The sequence below is a fragment of the Acromyrmex echinatior genome, chromosome 7 (assembly GCF_024713525.1).
Source record: "Acromyrmex echinatior isolate Ae372 chromosome 7, ASM2471352v2, whole genome shotgun sequence".
NCBI classification, from domain to species: domain Eukaryota; kingdom Metazoa; phylum Arthropoda; class Insecta; order Hymenoptera; family Formicidae; genus Acromyrmex; species Acromyrmex echinatior.
This window is the reverse complement of record NC_141858.1, coordinates 11,991,665-12,008,297: the sequence shown is the minus strand read 5'-3', so window position 1 is coordinate 12,008,297 and position 16,633 is coordinate 11,991,665. Positions and strand designations below refer to the sequence as shown.

General features: G+C 33.3%; 1 protein-coding gene across 1 annotated transcript in view; it reads right to left on the bottom strand.

Moving 5' to 3' along the window:
- The window catches only part of LOC105149990 (homeobox protein Nkx-2.4), a 48,553-nt gene that overhangs the window by 16,935 nt on the left and 14,985 nt on the right, over positions 1-16,633 (bottom strand). The window contains exon 3 of the mRNA XM_087407592.1: positions 1,377-1,463. Coding sequence (XP_087263718.1) covers positions 1,377-1,463 — 87 coding nt within the window. The remainder of the gene's footprint in view (positions 1-1,376; positions 1,464-16,633) is intronic.

Here is a 16,633-nt window from a genome sequence, read left to right as displayed (position 1 = left end):
TTAGCTAAATTTTTCAATGCGGAATTTATTTATTTCAGTATTTAATGTCAAAAAATGAGTTACAAAATATAATGCATGATCAGATTTTTGTTAAATAGTATTGTCTATTTAACATATAACTATTGACATTATCTATTTAACATATAACTATTGACATTTGACTATTTATACATTTGTTAAATGGTCCATACAATTTAAATTTCATTTAACGAATAAATTTGATTCAAATTTTATAATACTTGTTAAGAGCGCCTTATAAATAATTATTTTAATGATTCAACAAAATTATTTTCAGATCTGTAACTAAATTTTTAAATATTTCAGCAAAAAATCTTCCTCTCCGTATATATTTCGTGTTTATATTTTATCGATTTAAGAATATTCTGTGCGAACTGTTCCTCATTAAAGTCACGCTTTTTTTTTTGAACTGCGAAAGTAATATACATTAAAGCGTTTCACTTCTACCTCCGCATGTGACGTAGTTATCCCGGTCAATATTACTCAACGTCCCACGTATTTTTAACTTGGATTATAGCGAATATTGAATTTCATCGGACGCACAAATTCGCTATTTTACTCGACTCTGTAATCTCGCGCTATATTTTTGAGCCATGTGAAATGCGACGGGCGCGTGATTACGTGCTCAACGCGAGCAATTTTATCGTTCTGTCGACGACGCACGGCGCGATATCCCTCGGAAATCCCAAATGACATAACAAAATAAATGCAAAATCGCTTCGAGCGGTCGAGTGGTACTCTCGAAACGAAATATGATGCGGATGCGAGGATTTATGCGGCTTCCGCGATATTTCTCATTTAAAGCCATTTCATTTCGGATTGGTCGACACTACATGACGCGACATTTTCGTCGAGTGCGGACTGTCATTGTTTTAAAATCGCTGGAATGATCCGAAGACGCGATGGTATCTCGATGCCGAATGCACGAAATAATACGTTTGACATCCGATTGCATCGGTCGCGATTATGAAAATTTTGGTGTGATTTTTTTTCCAGCCAAAAAGCTCACACAAACACTTTTTACTATATACATAATATATTTTATTACTTTCGATATCATCTATAACAATACATTGCGCATTTGTTTTCAACAATTAAATTTCTTGACCAGGGAATCACAAATTTCTTATTCTATCTATATAATTTCATGACAATAAATAGATTCAAAGATTATATAAACTATGCAATATATGCGTGTATCACTTAACGATTATTACAAACAAGTAGCATTTATGAATTCCTTAGACATAATAGAAATCATCGACATGGTGCGTTTTCGCGAAATTCGTAATATTATATTCAACGTACGTTTCACTTTCGAAGCGGTTTGCACAAGACTTCGAAATTTGCGTAATTACCTGATTTTGGGCGTTTTGCTCGGCCATGGCTTTTTCTTTCGCTTGCCTCTTACATTTATACCGATGATTTTGGAACCATATCTTCACCTGTAAAGCACACATAAAACGCACAATTAAGTCTTTATTAAATACAGCAATGTTAATGTTATAACCTATGTTTTTATATTAAATGTAAATGGATCTCTCATTGAAAAGAAAGGAACTTTTTCCAGCTCTTTTAAATTATTCGTGCATCTTTGATAAAAGGATTAGACAGGAAAGAAAGAAACGGTTTTACTGAAATATCTAAAAATGTAGCTAGATATAGAATTGAAAATAATTTTGCTGAACTATCAAAATAATTATGTACGCTCAAACTGATTGCTAGAATATAAAATTTTTTATAGCATTTTTTTATCGTGTTTGAATTTTCAACTAAATATTATATGCAAAGGTAGTATAAAAGAAGGGCAACGAGCCAATGACGCAAATAAAAAATTATAATTCAGCTAAGAAAACTTAATACAAAAACATTTAAAATACAATAAAATGAAACAAACGTTTCAACTCCAATTGAGTCATTTTCAATGCCATCATACAATAATATAAATGTCGTTCTAAATTGAAAATTAATACATAATCTTACAATATTCTTAAAATTAACAAATAATTCTTTCCTCTTTCGGTGTAATACGCTGTGAGTCATTTTTATCAAGAATTAACAAAGTCATAAGAAAGTTCTGGAAAAGTAACCGTATACAAAAATAATTAATATTAATCATATAAAAATTAAAAATATGATGATATACCTTAGTAAATCTGTTAAAAGTCCCATAATACACAACAAGAAAAAAAAGTGAAATGTGGTCCATTTTGTGGTACAGTAAAATAGTCTTTTTAATATAATAGGTTATTCAAGCAAATTCGCAAAAGTAACGAGCATCTGACTTAAACGATGTCACACAACGAAATGTCAAACAGAAAAACATTATCAATAAACGGAAAAAGGAAAAACAGGAGGAAAAGGACAGAAGATGTTAGAAAGGAGAAAGTGAATGTATAATGTCAGAATACAATTCCGGCAAAGACTCCGTGTCATTTTGTCTATTAATCCCATGCTTCTGTTTTTTAATATGAACCATTTCTGATATCAACCTTTTGTTGTATGAAGGCTCTATATCCAATATTTCTACTTTATCCCATTTAAAGTTGTGATTCTCCACCATGCGATGGTTGGAAATCACTGATGGAGATTTTGAACTTATATTGATATCAGAAACATGTTCATGCAATCTGGTCTTTAATTGTCTATATTTTGTTTGTGTCATCCGAAATTCCAACAAAATAATTTGATTGACGCTATTAAGATTTTTTTACAGAATGGATATCCATTAAGTTTTATTTTTTCGACTATTCATAATAGAATAAAATATCACATTAACAAGTTTAACAATTTTAATAAGAATAAGGATGACAGTGGGGGAAGGTTCTTTACGATTCCATATGTTAATACGATATCCGAAAGATTTATACCTGTTGTTAATATGCTTAATTGTAAATTGGCTTTTACTATTCCTAACACATTGAGAAGTTTCATAAGGAGAGGAAAGGATGATTTGGAACACGTTCAGAGTCAAAATGTGGTTTATAGAATATCCTGTGATGATTGTGATGCCAGTTATGTTGGCCAAACTAAAAGACAATTAAAGACCAGATTGCATGAACATGTTTCTGATATCAATATAAGTTCAAAATCTCCATCAGTGATTTCCAACCATCGCATGGTGGAGAATCACAACTTTAAATGGGATAAAGTAGAAATATTGGATATAGAGCCTTCATACAACAAAAGGTTGATATCAGAAATGGTTCATATTAAAAAACAGAAGCATGGGATTAATAGACAAAATGACACGGAGTCTTTGCCGGAATTGTATTCTGACATTATACATTCACTTTCTCCTTTCTAACATCTTCTGTCCTTTTCCTCCTGTTTTTCCTTTTTCCGTTTATTGATAATGTTTTTCTGTTTGACATTTCGTTGTGTGACATCGTTTAAGTCAGATGCTCGTTACTTTTGCGAATTTGCTTGAATAACCTATTATATTAAAAAGACTATTTTACTGTACCACAAAATGGACCACATTTCACTTTTTTTTCTTGTTGTGTATTATGGGACTTTTAACAGATTTACTAAGGTATATCATCATATTTTTAATTTTTATATGATTAATATTAATTATTTTTGTATACGGTTACTTTTCCAGAACTTTCTTATGACTTTGTTAATTCTTGATAAAAATGACTCACAGCGTATTACACCGAAAGAGGAAAGAATTATTTGTTAATTTTAAGAATATTGTAAGATTATGTATTAATTTTCAATTTAGAACGACATTTATATTATTGTATGATGGCATTGAAAATGACTCAATTGGAGTTGAAACGTTTGTTTCATTTTATTGTATTTTAAATGTTTTTGTATTAAGTTTTCTTAGCTGAATTATAATTTTTTATTTGCGTCATTGGCTCGTTGCCCTTCTTTTATACTACCTTTGCTTATTACTACAGAGCCTTTTATATTACTTTTAAATATTATATAATATTTTATCATCTCTGGACATTCTATGAACATTCTATGAAGTTCTTTGAAGTAAAGCTTAAAATCGACCTCGTTGAGTCGCTCTTTATGTCGAAATAAAACGAATGACATATCTCGAACTATCGCCAGGTAGACCCTTGGATGTTTTTTCAGAGACGAAGGCACGAGCCTTTGTCAAACGCATTTTGAATCGGCCTCTAGCTATTCCTTATTCCGATGCTCTAAGTCCGTAATCCACGGTTTAGAGGACTGTGTTATTTCTTCGAGGGGAATTTAACGCCTCGTTCACTTTATGCGGATACTCAGTGTTGAGGAGGAAAATAATACGAGTTTTATGTATTATTTTTATCGGAAGAATCACCGAGAGTCTCTCAATTCTATTGTGTGAATTTTAGGTGAGGATCTCAAAAATAATCTCATGGAATTACAATTGTTTGTCCCTTGCGAGAAACAGTAATCGGTACTTAGAAATTCAAAATCTTGATCAAAATATATCTTTTGTCTCACATCTATTGCATAATAATACATAAAAACATGTCCCAAAATTAATGAAAACTCCTAACCATTTTACCACTCACAATTTTTTGTAACAAAGTTAATATTCTTCTTAAATGAAAATATTGAAAGAGAAATAAATCTTAATAACAATGATTTGTCTATTTCTTTTAGTAATAAATTCTGTTGTGTCCATTTCTATGTAGATTAATCTTAATTTCGGTTTAATTAATTTTTTACTTTTTTTTAATAACTCAGAACTAAAAAGAAGATAAAAAGCAAGTTAATCTACATTGATAGAAATGGACATTATTAATAAATTATTGTTACTGTCTATTCCTCATTCAATATTTTAATTAATAATAACTTGTTTTTATTCGGATATTTGAAAATAAGAATATAAAAATGAAATACTGTAGGTACATATATTACTAAACTTATATTTATATCGACGTTACCTTATATACGTTTTGTGGTAACAAAACCTGTTAAAAAATTTAATCAAGCAGTAAGATATATTTTGAATTATAAAGCCTCAGATGCGATCAAGCCTCTATGGATCGTACATAATGCATATAACGCGGATTATAACGCGTTTCTGTCATAAGCAGATGTCGATCTCGATTCCGTCCAGACGACTGCACAACTTCCACGATCGCTTAGCTCAATTGCCGTAAAAGCAGTCTCGAGTGACCCTAATCGCACGCGACTGTTCCAACTGAAAACTCAAAAGCTACCTTCTCTGTTCTGGATAAATCAGGCAACAAAATTCATCCACTAACTCTCGTTATATCAACAATTACGAAATACAGAATTTTTCTTTTTGAACTGAATTCTTCGATCAATTTCAAATCAAATCGTCTCTTACAAAAATATCAAGATTTTATCATTATTTAAACTTTTTATTGTATTAATTTTCCTGTGTTTTCAATGTTACATATATTTAGCACATATATAAATATTAAATTAAAAATCAAGCGAATTAGGTCTATTTAAAATTAATTAAGAAATATAATTCATATTTATTGTATTTAACACATTTATTCATCCGAAGGTTAATTTTCAAAAAGTCTTATATTCAGATGATAAATTAAATTTCAAAAGTTCAACAAAAATGAATCCCCTAAATTAAATTTAAGAATATTTTTATTGACTGTTCGTTTCTCTATCTTGTGACGATCTCGTAGAAACTGTTATTTCTGAATTGTTATTTTCATAGCCCGAATTTGTCAGGTGTGTCAGGCGGGCTCTTCATCGGTGCAGTGTAAACTCAGCTATTGCGTATCGTTTTGCAGTAGCTGATTTTTATCGTCCCGATCCATAGAGCGCATATGTTACCGCGTGTAACCTCGTCGAGTGGCTGTTGTACGCTCCGACCTCGTTTCCGAACCCGATATAACCCCCATTATACATCGGAGTTGCGTGTGTCGAGAATGCAACGAAAGCACTTTAAGGGGTCCGTCCAGCCGACCGCGTCTCGAGGACCCGCCACCGTCTGTCTAATTCTTTGAATATTAGCGGGATCGGCCGCCCTCGAAAATTCCTTTCACCCCTCTCGGATGTCGCCTCGAGCGTGGCCAGAATACCGGTGGTTGTCCCGCGTGTGGTGTACTACTTTTTTCTATTGTTTAATTTTGGTTTTCTAGAGTTCGTGTTGCTTTGAATATATTGTTAGATTCAACTTTATAAAAACGATTACGACGAACACTTTCGTCGATGATGCAGTTTTATATGCACGAAAAGAATGATTTTGCTGAAATATCTAAAAATTTAGTTACATACAGATCTGAATTTTGTTGGCCATTAAATTAATTATTTAGGAATCTTAAGCGTGATTAACAATACTGTAAAAGTTTTTGTTTTAATAATTAATTTGATCGTTTTAATTATTTTAATGGACTGATAAAATTACTTTCAAATCTGTATGTACAGATTTGAAAAATTAAAATTAAAATTTTAGATATTTCAGCAAAACCGTTCTTTTTGTGTAAAAAAACATGAAAAAATTAAGAATTTTTGATACAAAGCTTCTTTTTGGGAAAAATCGGATTTAAATACAGAAAGAATTAACAATTTTGCCGAAACATCTAAAAATCTAGGTAGCTACAGGTAAATAATTGTGTTGGACCGTTAAAATGATTATGTAGGAGAAATTTAGACATAATGAGCAATGCTGCAAAACCTTTTGACATTCTTGCAATCATCGAGAGTGTCTTATATAATTATTTTGATAATCCAACAAAATTATTTTCAGATCTGTCTAGCTAAACTTTTAGATACTTCAGCAACACTATTCTTTCTATAACGAAGGGAAAAATATAATATAATATAAGTAATATTTTTCTTCTATCTTAATTTGTATAATTTTCAACAAATCCTCGCTGTATCATCGATGGGTTTGTCATAATAGTTCTTACAAAATTGAATCTCATGACATATAAAATCGATTTGATAATTCTATCCTAATTGAATAAAAATTCCATGTCAAAGGTTTCTATAAAATCAAAAAAGATTAAAACTATTTAGATATATAAAAAAAACTCCACTTATTGACTTTAATTTTATTCTATGCTACTTTTTAAAAAATAAAATATTACAAAAATAAAATATTATTTATTCAAAGTTTAAATAAATCCAACTTGACAACTTCTGAAAATGTAATATATACAGATTTCATTGTTACACATATTTGCTTGAGACGATTTTTTTCAGAATGGCTCATCATTAAAGTGAACCGTGTAAATTCATCTTAAGGAGCATTACCGTGAAGGAAAGTAATACTCGCAGCCCTCGCCGTTGTTCGTTGCGTGAATTTTTACGTACGCTTTGTGGCACGGCCGGTTTTGCGTAGGGGGTGAGAGACCTTATCTAAAAGCCACGAAGAGGCACTAGACGAGGGAAGTACCTCTTTTGCTGCTCCCGTTCGTTAATTCCTTTTCTACCGATAATCCACTCGAAGCTCGTCGAGTTTTCGGCTACGTACGCCATGCTCTGACTTCGAGAGATCTACAAACAGCCATTTACTTATGCGCGAGCTTACGTAGAATATATGATAGATCTTCTAGATCCGCGCTCTCGTAGGATTTTGATCTTCCGAACCAAATCGATCTCTTTGCGAACTTTTGCATTTAACATCCCTGGTATGTTTTACTTTCGAACGAGAGGTTTGAAAGATTGTTAGGAAATTATTCGCACGTTGGGAAAGGTTTCCGAGTAGTTTCGAGTGAAACAGCGCGCCGATGCGTCGAAATTTTGAAAAGAATTCAAATAAAAATTGTAGGATTTGAGAAAGACCATGAGATGAGCTATTTATAATAAGGTCCAGGTTAATTTTTTCCTCACTTGACCTTGGACTTAAAATCTAAGTAACTCATTTGATGGTCCTCTTCAAATCTTATACAACTTTTATCCGAAACATTTCTTTCAAAACTGCATTGTTCTTGAGATATTTTGTATCTAAATTAAAGTGGCCACACGTTTATATATTAGAATCTATAAAATACCAAGATTTGACTATCTAGAATAACTATTTTTTAAACGTGATCTTTTGACTAATAATGTTAGTTTTTTGACATTATTTTTACAATTTGGAATCCTTGTGAGAAAAGTGTCTGGTTGAAAATGTACGAAGATGTAAGAAGATGAAAATGTAAGAAGATTCTGATTACATCAACCAATATTCCGATTATTTGAACTAGAATTCTATATTTAACGAGAAAATTCTGATTCGTCCATTTTCAATTAGAATTCTAATTAATCCAACCAGACATTTTTCGCAGTGCGTGCACGATTCGCGCGTACATCGTGCTTCGCTGTGCCTAAACTAGCGCGAGTAAATCCAGAGGCTGCGCTCTGTGAAAGATTCGACGATGAAAACGGAACGCGCGCGGCGAGCGGACGCGCAGCGAATTGTTATTTCAAGGGAACTGCCGTCCGTCAGTTCGTTTGTCCATCGCTCCCGCCGCGATGCGGTGTGTAAACAGGGAAAGTTAAACAAGATAGGGATATATAACTGGTGTGTACGTAAGAACACGGTGCGCAGGCATGAAATTCAAGGCTAACAATGTCGACCTCGAACGACAAGCGCTTCTGATGTGTGAATTTTGTTCATTGAGTCCCAGCACGTCTTGTTGCATCGGAAAAAGTTGGACGCTTTACCGTGAATTCAATCTTATTTTAAAGCGTGTTTCATACATTTGGACACTTTTGGACAGCGTCACGAAATAAGATCCTCACATTTACCTTACCCTCGCTTATCTTTACTCCACCAAATTTGTTTGCTCTCGATAAGCATGTCACGCAGAGCTGTATTGAACAAGATGTAATAAGACTTAATGTAAATCTGCGATAACATTGGTCGACAATGATTTTGTTAAATGTGTAATTTTGGTTAATTTTTATGTAATTTTTGATATTAAAAATCAGGAATTTATTCTATGAGAATTTATCCAATTTTTTTGTAATCAACATATCTATTTTTAAAAACATGTTGCTAACAATAATAACGTTTTATGGAGTCTTTTTTCATTAAAATGATTTATTCATGTTCGATTTGCCTTTTATAATAAATAAAAAATCATATTAAATTATCACGTTAAATTTAATAATCACTTTCTATGAATCATTTATTTATATCTAGATTTAAAATCAGAGCAAAAATATTATTAAAAACACTCAAATCAGTTTAACATAAAAAAGGTGAAATTTTTATCAACCCATGTAGTTATTGATAGAAAATAAAAACATCCGCAGAATTTGGTTTTTAATTATGAAAGGATCAAATCGCGAAGTATCACAAAGTGCTGCTGTCCCCAGGTATAAACGTTTTTCAGGTGGGACGTCAGTCCATATTTATCTTAGAGAGACGAGCAGGTCGTACCCTTTGCGAAAAGGCCCACAGGAGTCCAGCAAAAATTTACTTAACGCGAGGCTTTAACTTCCGATTAACTTGCAGTTTACTCTTGTTCAGACAAGTAAATGAAACGCTCGGCATGCCGAACGATGTGGTTCTTTTCAGGCACCGGCAAATCATAAAAACACCTGTCAACATTTTTCAAACTAATTGGCGGAAACAAATCTATGTAATCTGTTTAGGTGTCATGGATCTTTCTAATCGCCGTGCAGCGATTGCTTTTTTATTCATTGATTCTTTTGCTACCAATATATGTGTTAATCTTTTTATTAGTACACACAATTATTCTTGTCCTGCGCATTTCTTTTCTTCGAAATACTTATGTATTAAAAAAAAGTTGTGTATTAAAAAAGAAGGAGAGAGCAAAAACCATTATATTTAGCCAGGAGCACTTGGCTAAATATAATAGTTTTTGCTCTTTCCTTCTTTTTTAATACATAACTTTACAAATATTTTGTAAAGATGTTAAAATATATGTAAAAATCATTATACAATAATATAAAAATTTAATTATATAATTTTATATTAACAATTTTAATTATTTTAATTACTTAATAATTTTTGTATAATGTTATAGGTACTTGTAAAAGTAATAAAAATTAATCCAGACTCATGTTATATGTAGCAAAGGCTTGAAAATACATTGTACGTGTATTTAATAAGTATATAAAACGTTCGTTCTGTTTTTTCGAAAATCAAATACATAGTATCATAGAAAAGTTGTCAAGATTTATCTCAATAAAGTAATTTTAATTAGGTTTTTCATTTAATTTTGTGATCATTTGAAGTATCTCGTCATTTACTCTCCATTGTTATTTTGTTACAAAAACAATGAACGTATGATTGCGGAACATGAGACAAAACAGCCTGTAACAGTCTCTAAGTACGCAAAATTTCAAAGTGTTATTTTCGAATTGTTATATAAAGCAGATTCTGATAGTATCTCCTTACACGTAGGACAAATGTACAAGAGAGGGTCAAACGTAATTCGAGCTTCTTTCCGTCCGTTCCACTTTACGAGTCAAAGCCCACTCAGCATCATCCCTTTTTCTCTTTCTCTCTCATTCTCGCTCACTCGTTGTAACGATCTCTCCTATATCCAGGTAACGCGTGTCGCCGTTTGACATTAGTTGGCCCATTAAATGCCGATAAATCTCGTGGGTGGCACGCGAAGTCAAGGGGAGGCGCGATTATATCGCGCGTGTGCTATGAACACGTCGGACACGCGTTCGGGAGGCATTGAGTATCTGTTAGCCTCTGCTCGAACAGAGTCAAGCCCGTAGGTAGGTAGGCGGCCCAGGACGAGATCGGTCGGGATGAGGAAGAGAGAGGAGGCGGATAGAGTGGACGATTGATCAAGTTAGCGTAACGTCATTACGCCGCGAGTACATCGGGGGTTGACGCAAAACGACGGGCTACACCGCCTGCCCCTCGCTAGGTACAACAGGCCTCCTCGGGCAATTTGACTCGACACCAACCTTCGCCCGGATTATCCGGCTGATGGCTTATACAGCCTCCGGGTGATTCTCTCGGTTGGGGTTCGTTATGACGCGACGTGGCACAAACGAGCCGTAAGCCTCCACCACTCGCGTACGTACATTTTTCTTTAGTGAGATTCTTCAATGCTTGTGCGTTCGCGATAAAACAGGTCATATCGGTACCGATAATCGCGACACCGCAAATTTGGATGAAATTGACAATGAAAAAAGGGGCTAGAAAGAAGATCTTTTATTTGTAAATAAAAAATAGTATTTTATTGCGGTGTTTTTCGAAATAAATAGTAAAATTCTGAAACTTCAATCTTTATTTTGTGTTGAAAGTGATTTTATTGTAATGTTAACATTGTTTTTGTGAAAATGAGAGTAAACATAATATAATATAATATAATGTAATATAATATAATATAATATTAGTTATATCCCAAAATTTGCAGTTTTACTTATCATGCTTGAATGAATATAATTAATGAATATAATTAACAGTAATTATGAAGAGAATTCAAGCATGACGAGCTGTAAAAAATATTAACATTCTAGCAACCAGCTTGAGCCTTCTATATAGTTATTTTGATAATTTAATAAAATTATTATCAAAAATTTATACATCTAGCTAAATTTTTAAATACTTTAGCAAAACCATTCTTTCCATGTATAATTTATTGCGAATAAATATTGTTTGAATGAATAGAATTTTTTTCGGATAATCGATTCGGATAATCATCGTGTTATTCAGTTAGATTAATATCTATTATATTTAATGGACATATTGCGAATAAATATTGTTCGAATGAATAAAATTTTCTTTCGGATAATTGATTCTGATAATTATCACGTTATTCAGCTAACGCTTAATATCTGTTTAATGGGAGCATTATGTCCATCGATAACAGAGACTCATAGTTCGCTTCGAGGTAGAGGATTAACGCGTGTAGATGTCTGCGTGCAAAGAGCCCACCGGTACGATGAACCTGCGAATACCGGGGATCAACTAACGTCAAATTATGATTAGGGCTGTTAATTGTCCCATGTTGACCCTGCTGAGTGGTAGCCCGAGGACAAACACGATTCCGCCTCCCTTTTGTTGTTTTAACTCAATGCCGTCGGCCGGAGATGACTTACCGATTACCCAGCGTGATGTCTGAAAACCAGGGGTCTTCCAGCCCTCAAATAGAAATGACTTTCTGGTTACCGCGAACCGATGCGTGGAGTAATTTCTTGCGAAAAGATGGCGCGTGATTTTATTCCGCTTTATCTTATCTTATTTTTATTTGCGAATAAGTCTGAAAGTGATCAATTTCATGGCGTAGTTTACGTAAAATAAAAACATATATAGCTATATAGAATATCTTTAATATCTCTGAAAAGAGCTTTAAACCTTGGCATAAAAATATCAGCATCATTATTGACTGTTTTTACTTTTTACTGTTACATTTTTTGTGTATAAAAGATAGAATTCTGAAATTTTTTTATCTTTCAATAATTATAAAGCCTTTATACTGATAAAATATTTGGTTTTTTATCACTTTCTTCATTTTTATAATAATTAATTCACTTGGTCTTTTTAGTGAGTAAAAAATGTTGATACTTCTAGTGTTAAAAAATTGTTCACATTATTAAGAAATACTTAACTTCAAATTACTCAAAGATTTTTTATGTAAAAAATGTCTCGTCACGTCATCATTCACTCAGTCATTATTCAATGAAAAAGAGCGGAGAAGAAACGCTAAATCTTATCGATACATAGATCGTGCTTTTTCGTTAACTCGGGCTTTTAATTTTAGCATCTTTTCAGAATCGGCAGGTGAGGGAATTAATGTGATAAAGCGCTGTTAAGGGATGCCGATGTTTGCAGTCCGAATATATGCACCCTCGGCGCGAGTACCACGAATGCGAATTACAAAGAACTAGTTCGCATGCTACAGGAAGCACAAAAAACCGTTTTCATCCGAATATTAATCTAAATTTAATAATAAATTAAATATCTTACTTTAAAAACATAATTATTAATTCATATTTTAAGCATACCGATCGTGTGAAAAGAAATATTCAAAATTTTATGTAAGTAAAGTAACATTTGAAGCAAAATCAGCATTGTGTTCACGTTAGATTTCTTTAGGAGAAAATAAAGAATTTAAATGTGAATATAAAAAGTGAAGAATGAAAACATAATGAATTATGGAAAACACATCATAAAAAATGAATGAATAATTCATAAATGAATGGTTCTACTGAAGTATCTAAAAATTTAACCAGATGCAAATCTGAAAATAATTTTATTGGGCTCATCGAAATAATTATCTAGGACGTTCAAGCTGGTTGCTGAAATGTTAAAACTTTTTGCAGCATTATTTACCATGTTTAAGTTTCTTATGTAATTATTTTGATCCAACAATATTATTTTCAAATCTTTCGTATACCTCTATCTAAATTTTTAGATATTTCAACAAAATTATTTTTTCCATGCAGAACTCGATAACTTTTGTACTAATCTGTAAATGCAGGTCGTCGGGGCAACTCGCATGCATCAATAGGCAAATATCTTCCGCACGAATGGCACAGAAGTGCAGAAAGGAGTGCAATTATGTCGGCCGCATTCTGTCCGTGTAGATATCGCGACGAAACGCGGACTGCAAAAGCCAGTGACATATTCATGTGTGCATTATTATGCGAGGGTGCTGGGAGTGCTCTTGAGAGATGCGAGCACGCGTTGCAGGACGTTCGATTAACTGCATGCATTTGACAACCAAGAAATCGCCAATCTGTGTAATTCAATCGAGATGTGTCAAATTCTTGAATTTTGGATTACTAATTTTTGATAGCCAAAAATTTCATTCCTCAATTATACAGCAGAAATCTGTGAAAAAAATTTCACAATAGTATAATTTTTCGTGTGACTCTTTATACCTCTATCTTCTTTATGAGAATATTTTGTCAATATAATAATAATAATAAGAAAGAAAAAAAGAGATAGTATCATAATATTAGTGAAATTCATAAATTGATTTATAATTAATTTTAACTCATAAATAAATCCTATTTTAATAATCTTAAGGGAAGATCATGAAAATTAAAGAATCTATGGCCAAGATAAAATACGCGATATACATGAAATTTCGTATAGAAAGAATGGTTTTGATAAAGTATCTAAATATTTAGCTGACACTGTTCAACATCCAAATTCTTTCCGAAGTGTCATAGTACAAATTCTAAAGATTTTTTCACGCTGAACACCAAATCGTTGGCAAAATTTGCGTAGCACGTCAAGATTTTGATTAAATTGATTAAATATTGTTTTTTGCATATTTTCAACATTTTTTTTATCGAAACAAAAATTTATTTCTAAATAAAGTCTACGACACCTAAAAGTACAATTCAAGAGCTTTCAAGTGAATTTTAATTCATGATGTATCATAATTTTAACTCAGGAACAATGTTCTGCCATCGCGAGTATCGGCAGCCGCGCATTTTCCCCATATAAGTTTAGAAAAATTGACAGTTGATTTTAAATTCAATTCTTGAATTTCTTAGGTGTGGATTTCTACATCAAGCTAAATTTTAAGTGTGGATTTTTTCAAATTCACACACAACTCACCTGATCGTACATAATTATTTTGATGGTCTAATAAAATTATTTTCAGTTCTATATCCAGCTAAATTTTTAAATACTTCTACAAAAAATGATCTTTCCATATATTTAAAAAAAAAAATTAGAAATAAAAATGTTGCGAATGTATTGTGAACTAGAATTGAGGGGGTTAATGCTAATGTTAAGGGCGAACATCCGTGAATTAATGACGCCATTTCTCCTATTATCATGTCAAAGAAAACCGTGACGGTGGCACTAGTCGTACCATTGCGCTGTCGATCGTTTCGTCTCTCATCTCTCGTCTATGCCGATCTCGAAAACGGCGGTAGCGACGTGTTTGCACAGCATTGAACTCGCCCTCTGCTCTACGGGATTCGATCCCTCTCCTGACGTGCGCATCATGGGGTTGCCGACCACAGTGCAGGGGGATGAAACTAGAGGAGAGAGAGGGAGTGCGAAGACTCGGTGGTACGCAAACCCATTATTATGATTATTATTCACGTAGCTGAATCGTGCGCGATCGCGATCTTCCTGCTTTCTCTCTCTCTCTCTCTCTCTCTCTCTCTCTCTCTCTCTCTCTCTCTCATCTGGTTTTTGAATTCAAGAACAATAAGTCTTCATGCTAAAACTTAATCCCCCCCTTCCCTCTCTCTCTCTCTCTCTTTCTTTCTTTCATTTGTTGCTACTGTTGTGCCGCACAAAGTTTTTTAAACAATCTTTTAGCAACAGTGCTGCGGAATTTTGGAATAATATATCATGAAACATTCACTGTATCACCTCTCTGCATGATTTTAAATACAAATTAAACAATAATTTATTAAGTATAAATTTGACTTGTATTTGTGTCCTACGTCTTGTTTTTCCCTTAGTATGTTATTAGATAGGTATTCTGTTTTTCAATTTCTTTCATCTTTTCTATTTTTATATTTTATTTCCTTCTTATCTTTATTTTTATAATCTTATTTTATGTATCTGATGCTTTGAATTTTTCTTATTTTGTTGTTACAATTATGTACTGCTTTTTGAGAGAATTTCGCGATTCTAGAGCGCTTAATAAATAACGATATCTATTATATCTTTCTTGCCAGTTCTCTTATATCCGACATTATTTTATAGTTCAGTATCCTTGCACTATTCGTTGTAATCAAAGATACTTCTGGCAGTCATATCTACATATATTATCTAGAAATATTTAAATACTAAATAATAAATATTTCAACACTATTTTATAATTAGTTCGGTGCACGTTGTCAACATTCGTTAACGTGTAAACAATAAAAATGCAATTGTAACAGCGCTTGTTTCAGATAATAAAGATCTGATATCACCGACAGGTTTTCGCGGACAGCTCGATAGGTCAAAACTTTTCGGAAAAACGGAGGGAAAATGGAGAGGTAGGATAAAAGCTACGATAGGCTGGCCAGAGGGAAGGGGAGGGGAGGGAGTGTAATTTGCCTCTAATGCGACACTCGATGTAGCAGCTGGCTTCACCGGCCCTCTGCTTTTCCATTCGCCACTCGGCCGCAACCGGCAACAGTAGCGATAATAATAACAATACTGGTAACAATGCAGGAGTGGCTAGGCATTGTAACACCGCACCGCGCGAAGGGGAAGGGGGGCCGGGTACTTGGAGTAACAATGCGAACGCAAAATGGAGGGACCCATCTGTGTGTGCCCCGTGCCAGGGGGACAAGAGGGAGGACGTGCTCCGGAGGGAACGGAACGAGAAATCGGCGGGACGGGAAAGACACCAACGAGATAAATGCAATGCGTCGTCACGCGCTCCGATATCGCCGCCATTTTTTTTGTAGATTGCATCCTCGCGGCAAGAGATTTCCTATCGACATGGCGGGCAGCCGTTCGTCCGTGATTTTGCGATTTGGTGGCCGCGAGATCGATGTAGTGATTTGAAATGAACGATTGTATAAAAAAAATGTTAGTAGCGAGACACGGAGGAGAGCTAAATGTTAGATATTATCGTATTTATACCGTATTTGAATAAACATTTATGAAAATATATAAAAAAAACGGTTTTGCTGGAGTATCTAAAAATTTAGATTTGAAAATAATTTTGGCCATCAAAATAATTATTTAGGATATTTAAGCGAGATAAGCAATGCCATAAAAAATTTTAATATTTAGCAACCAGATTGAGTGTCTCTTGATAACCAACAAAATTATTTT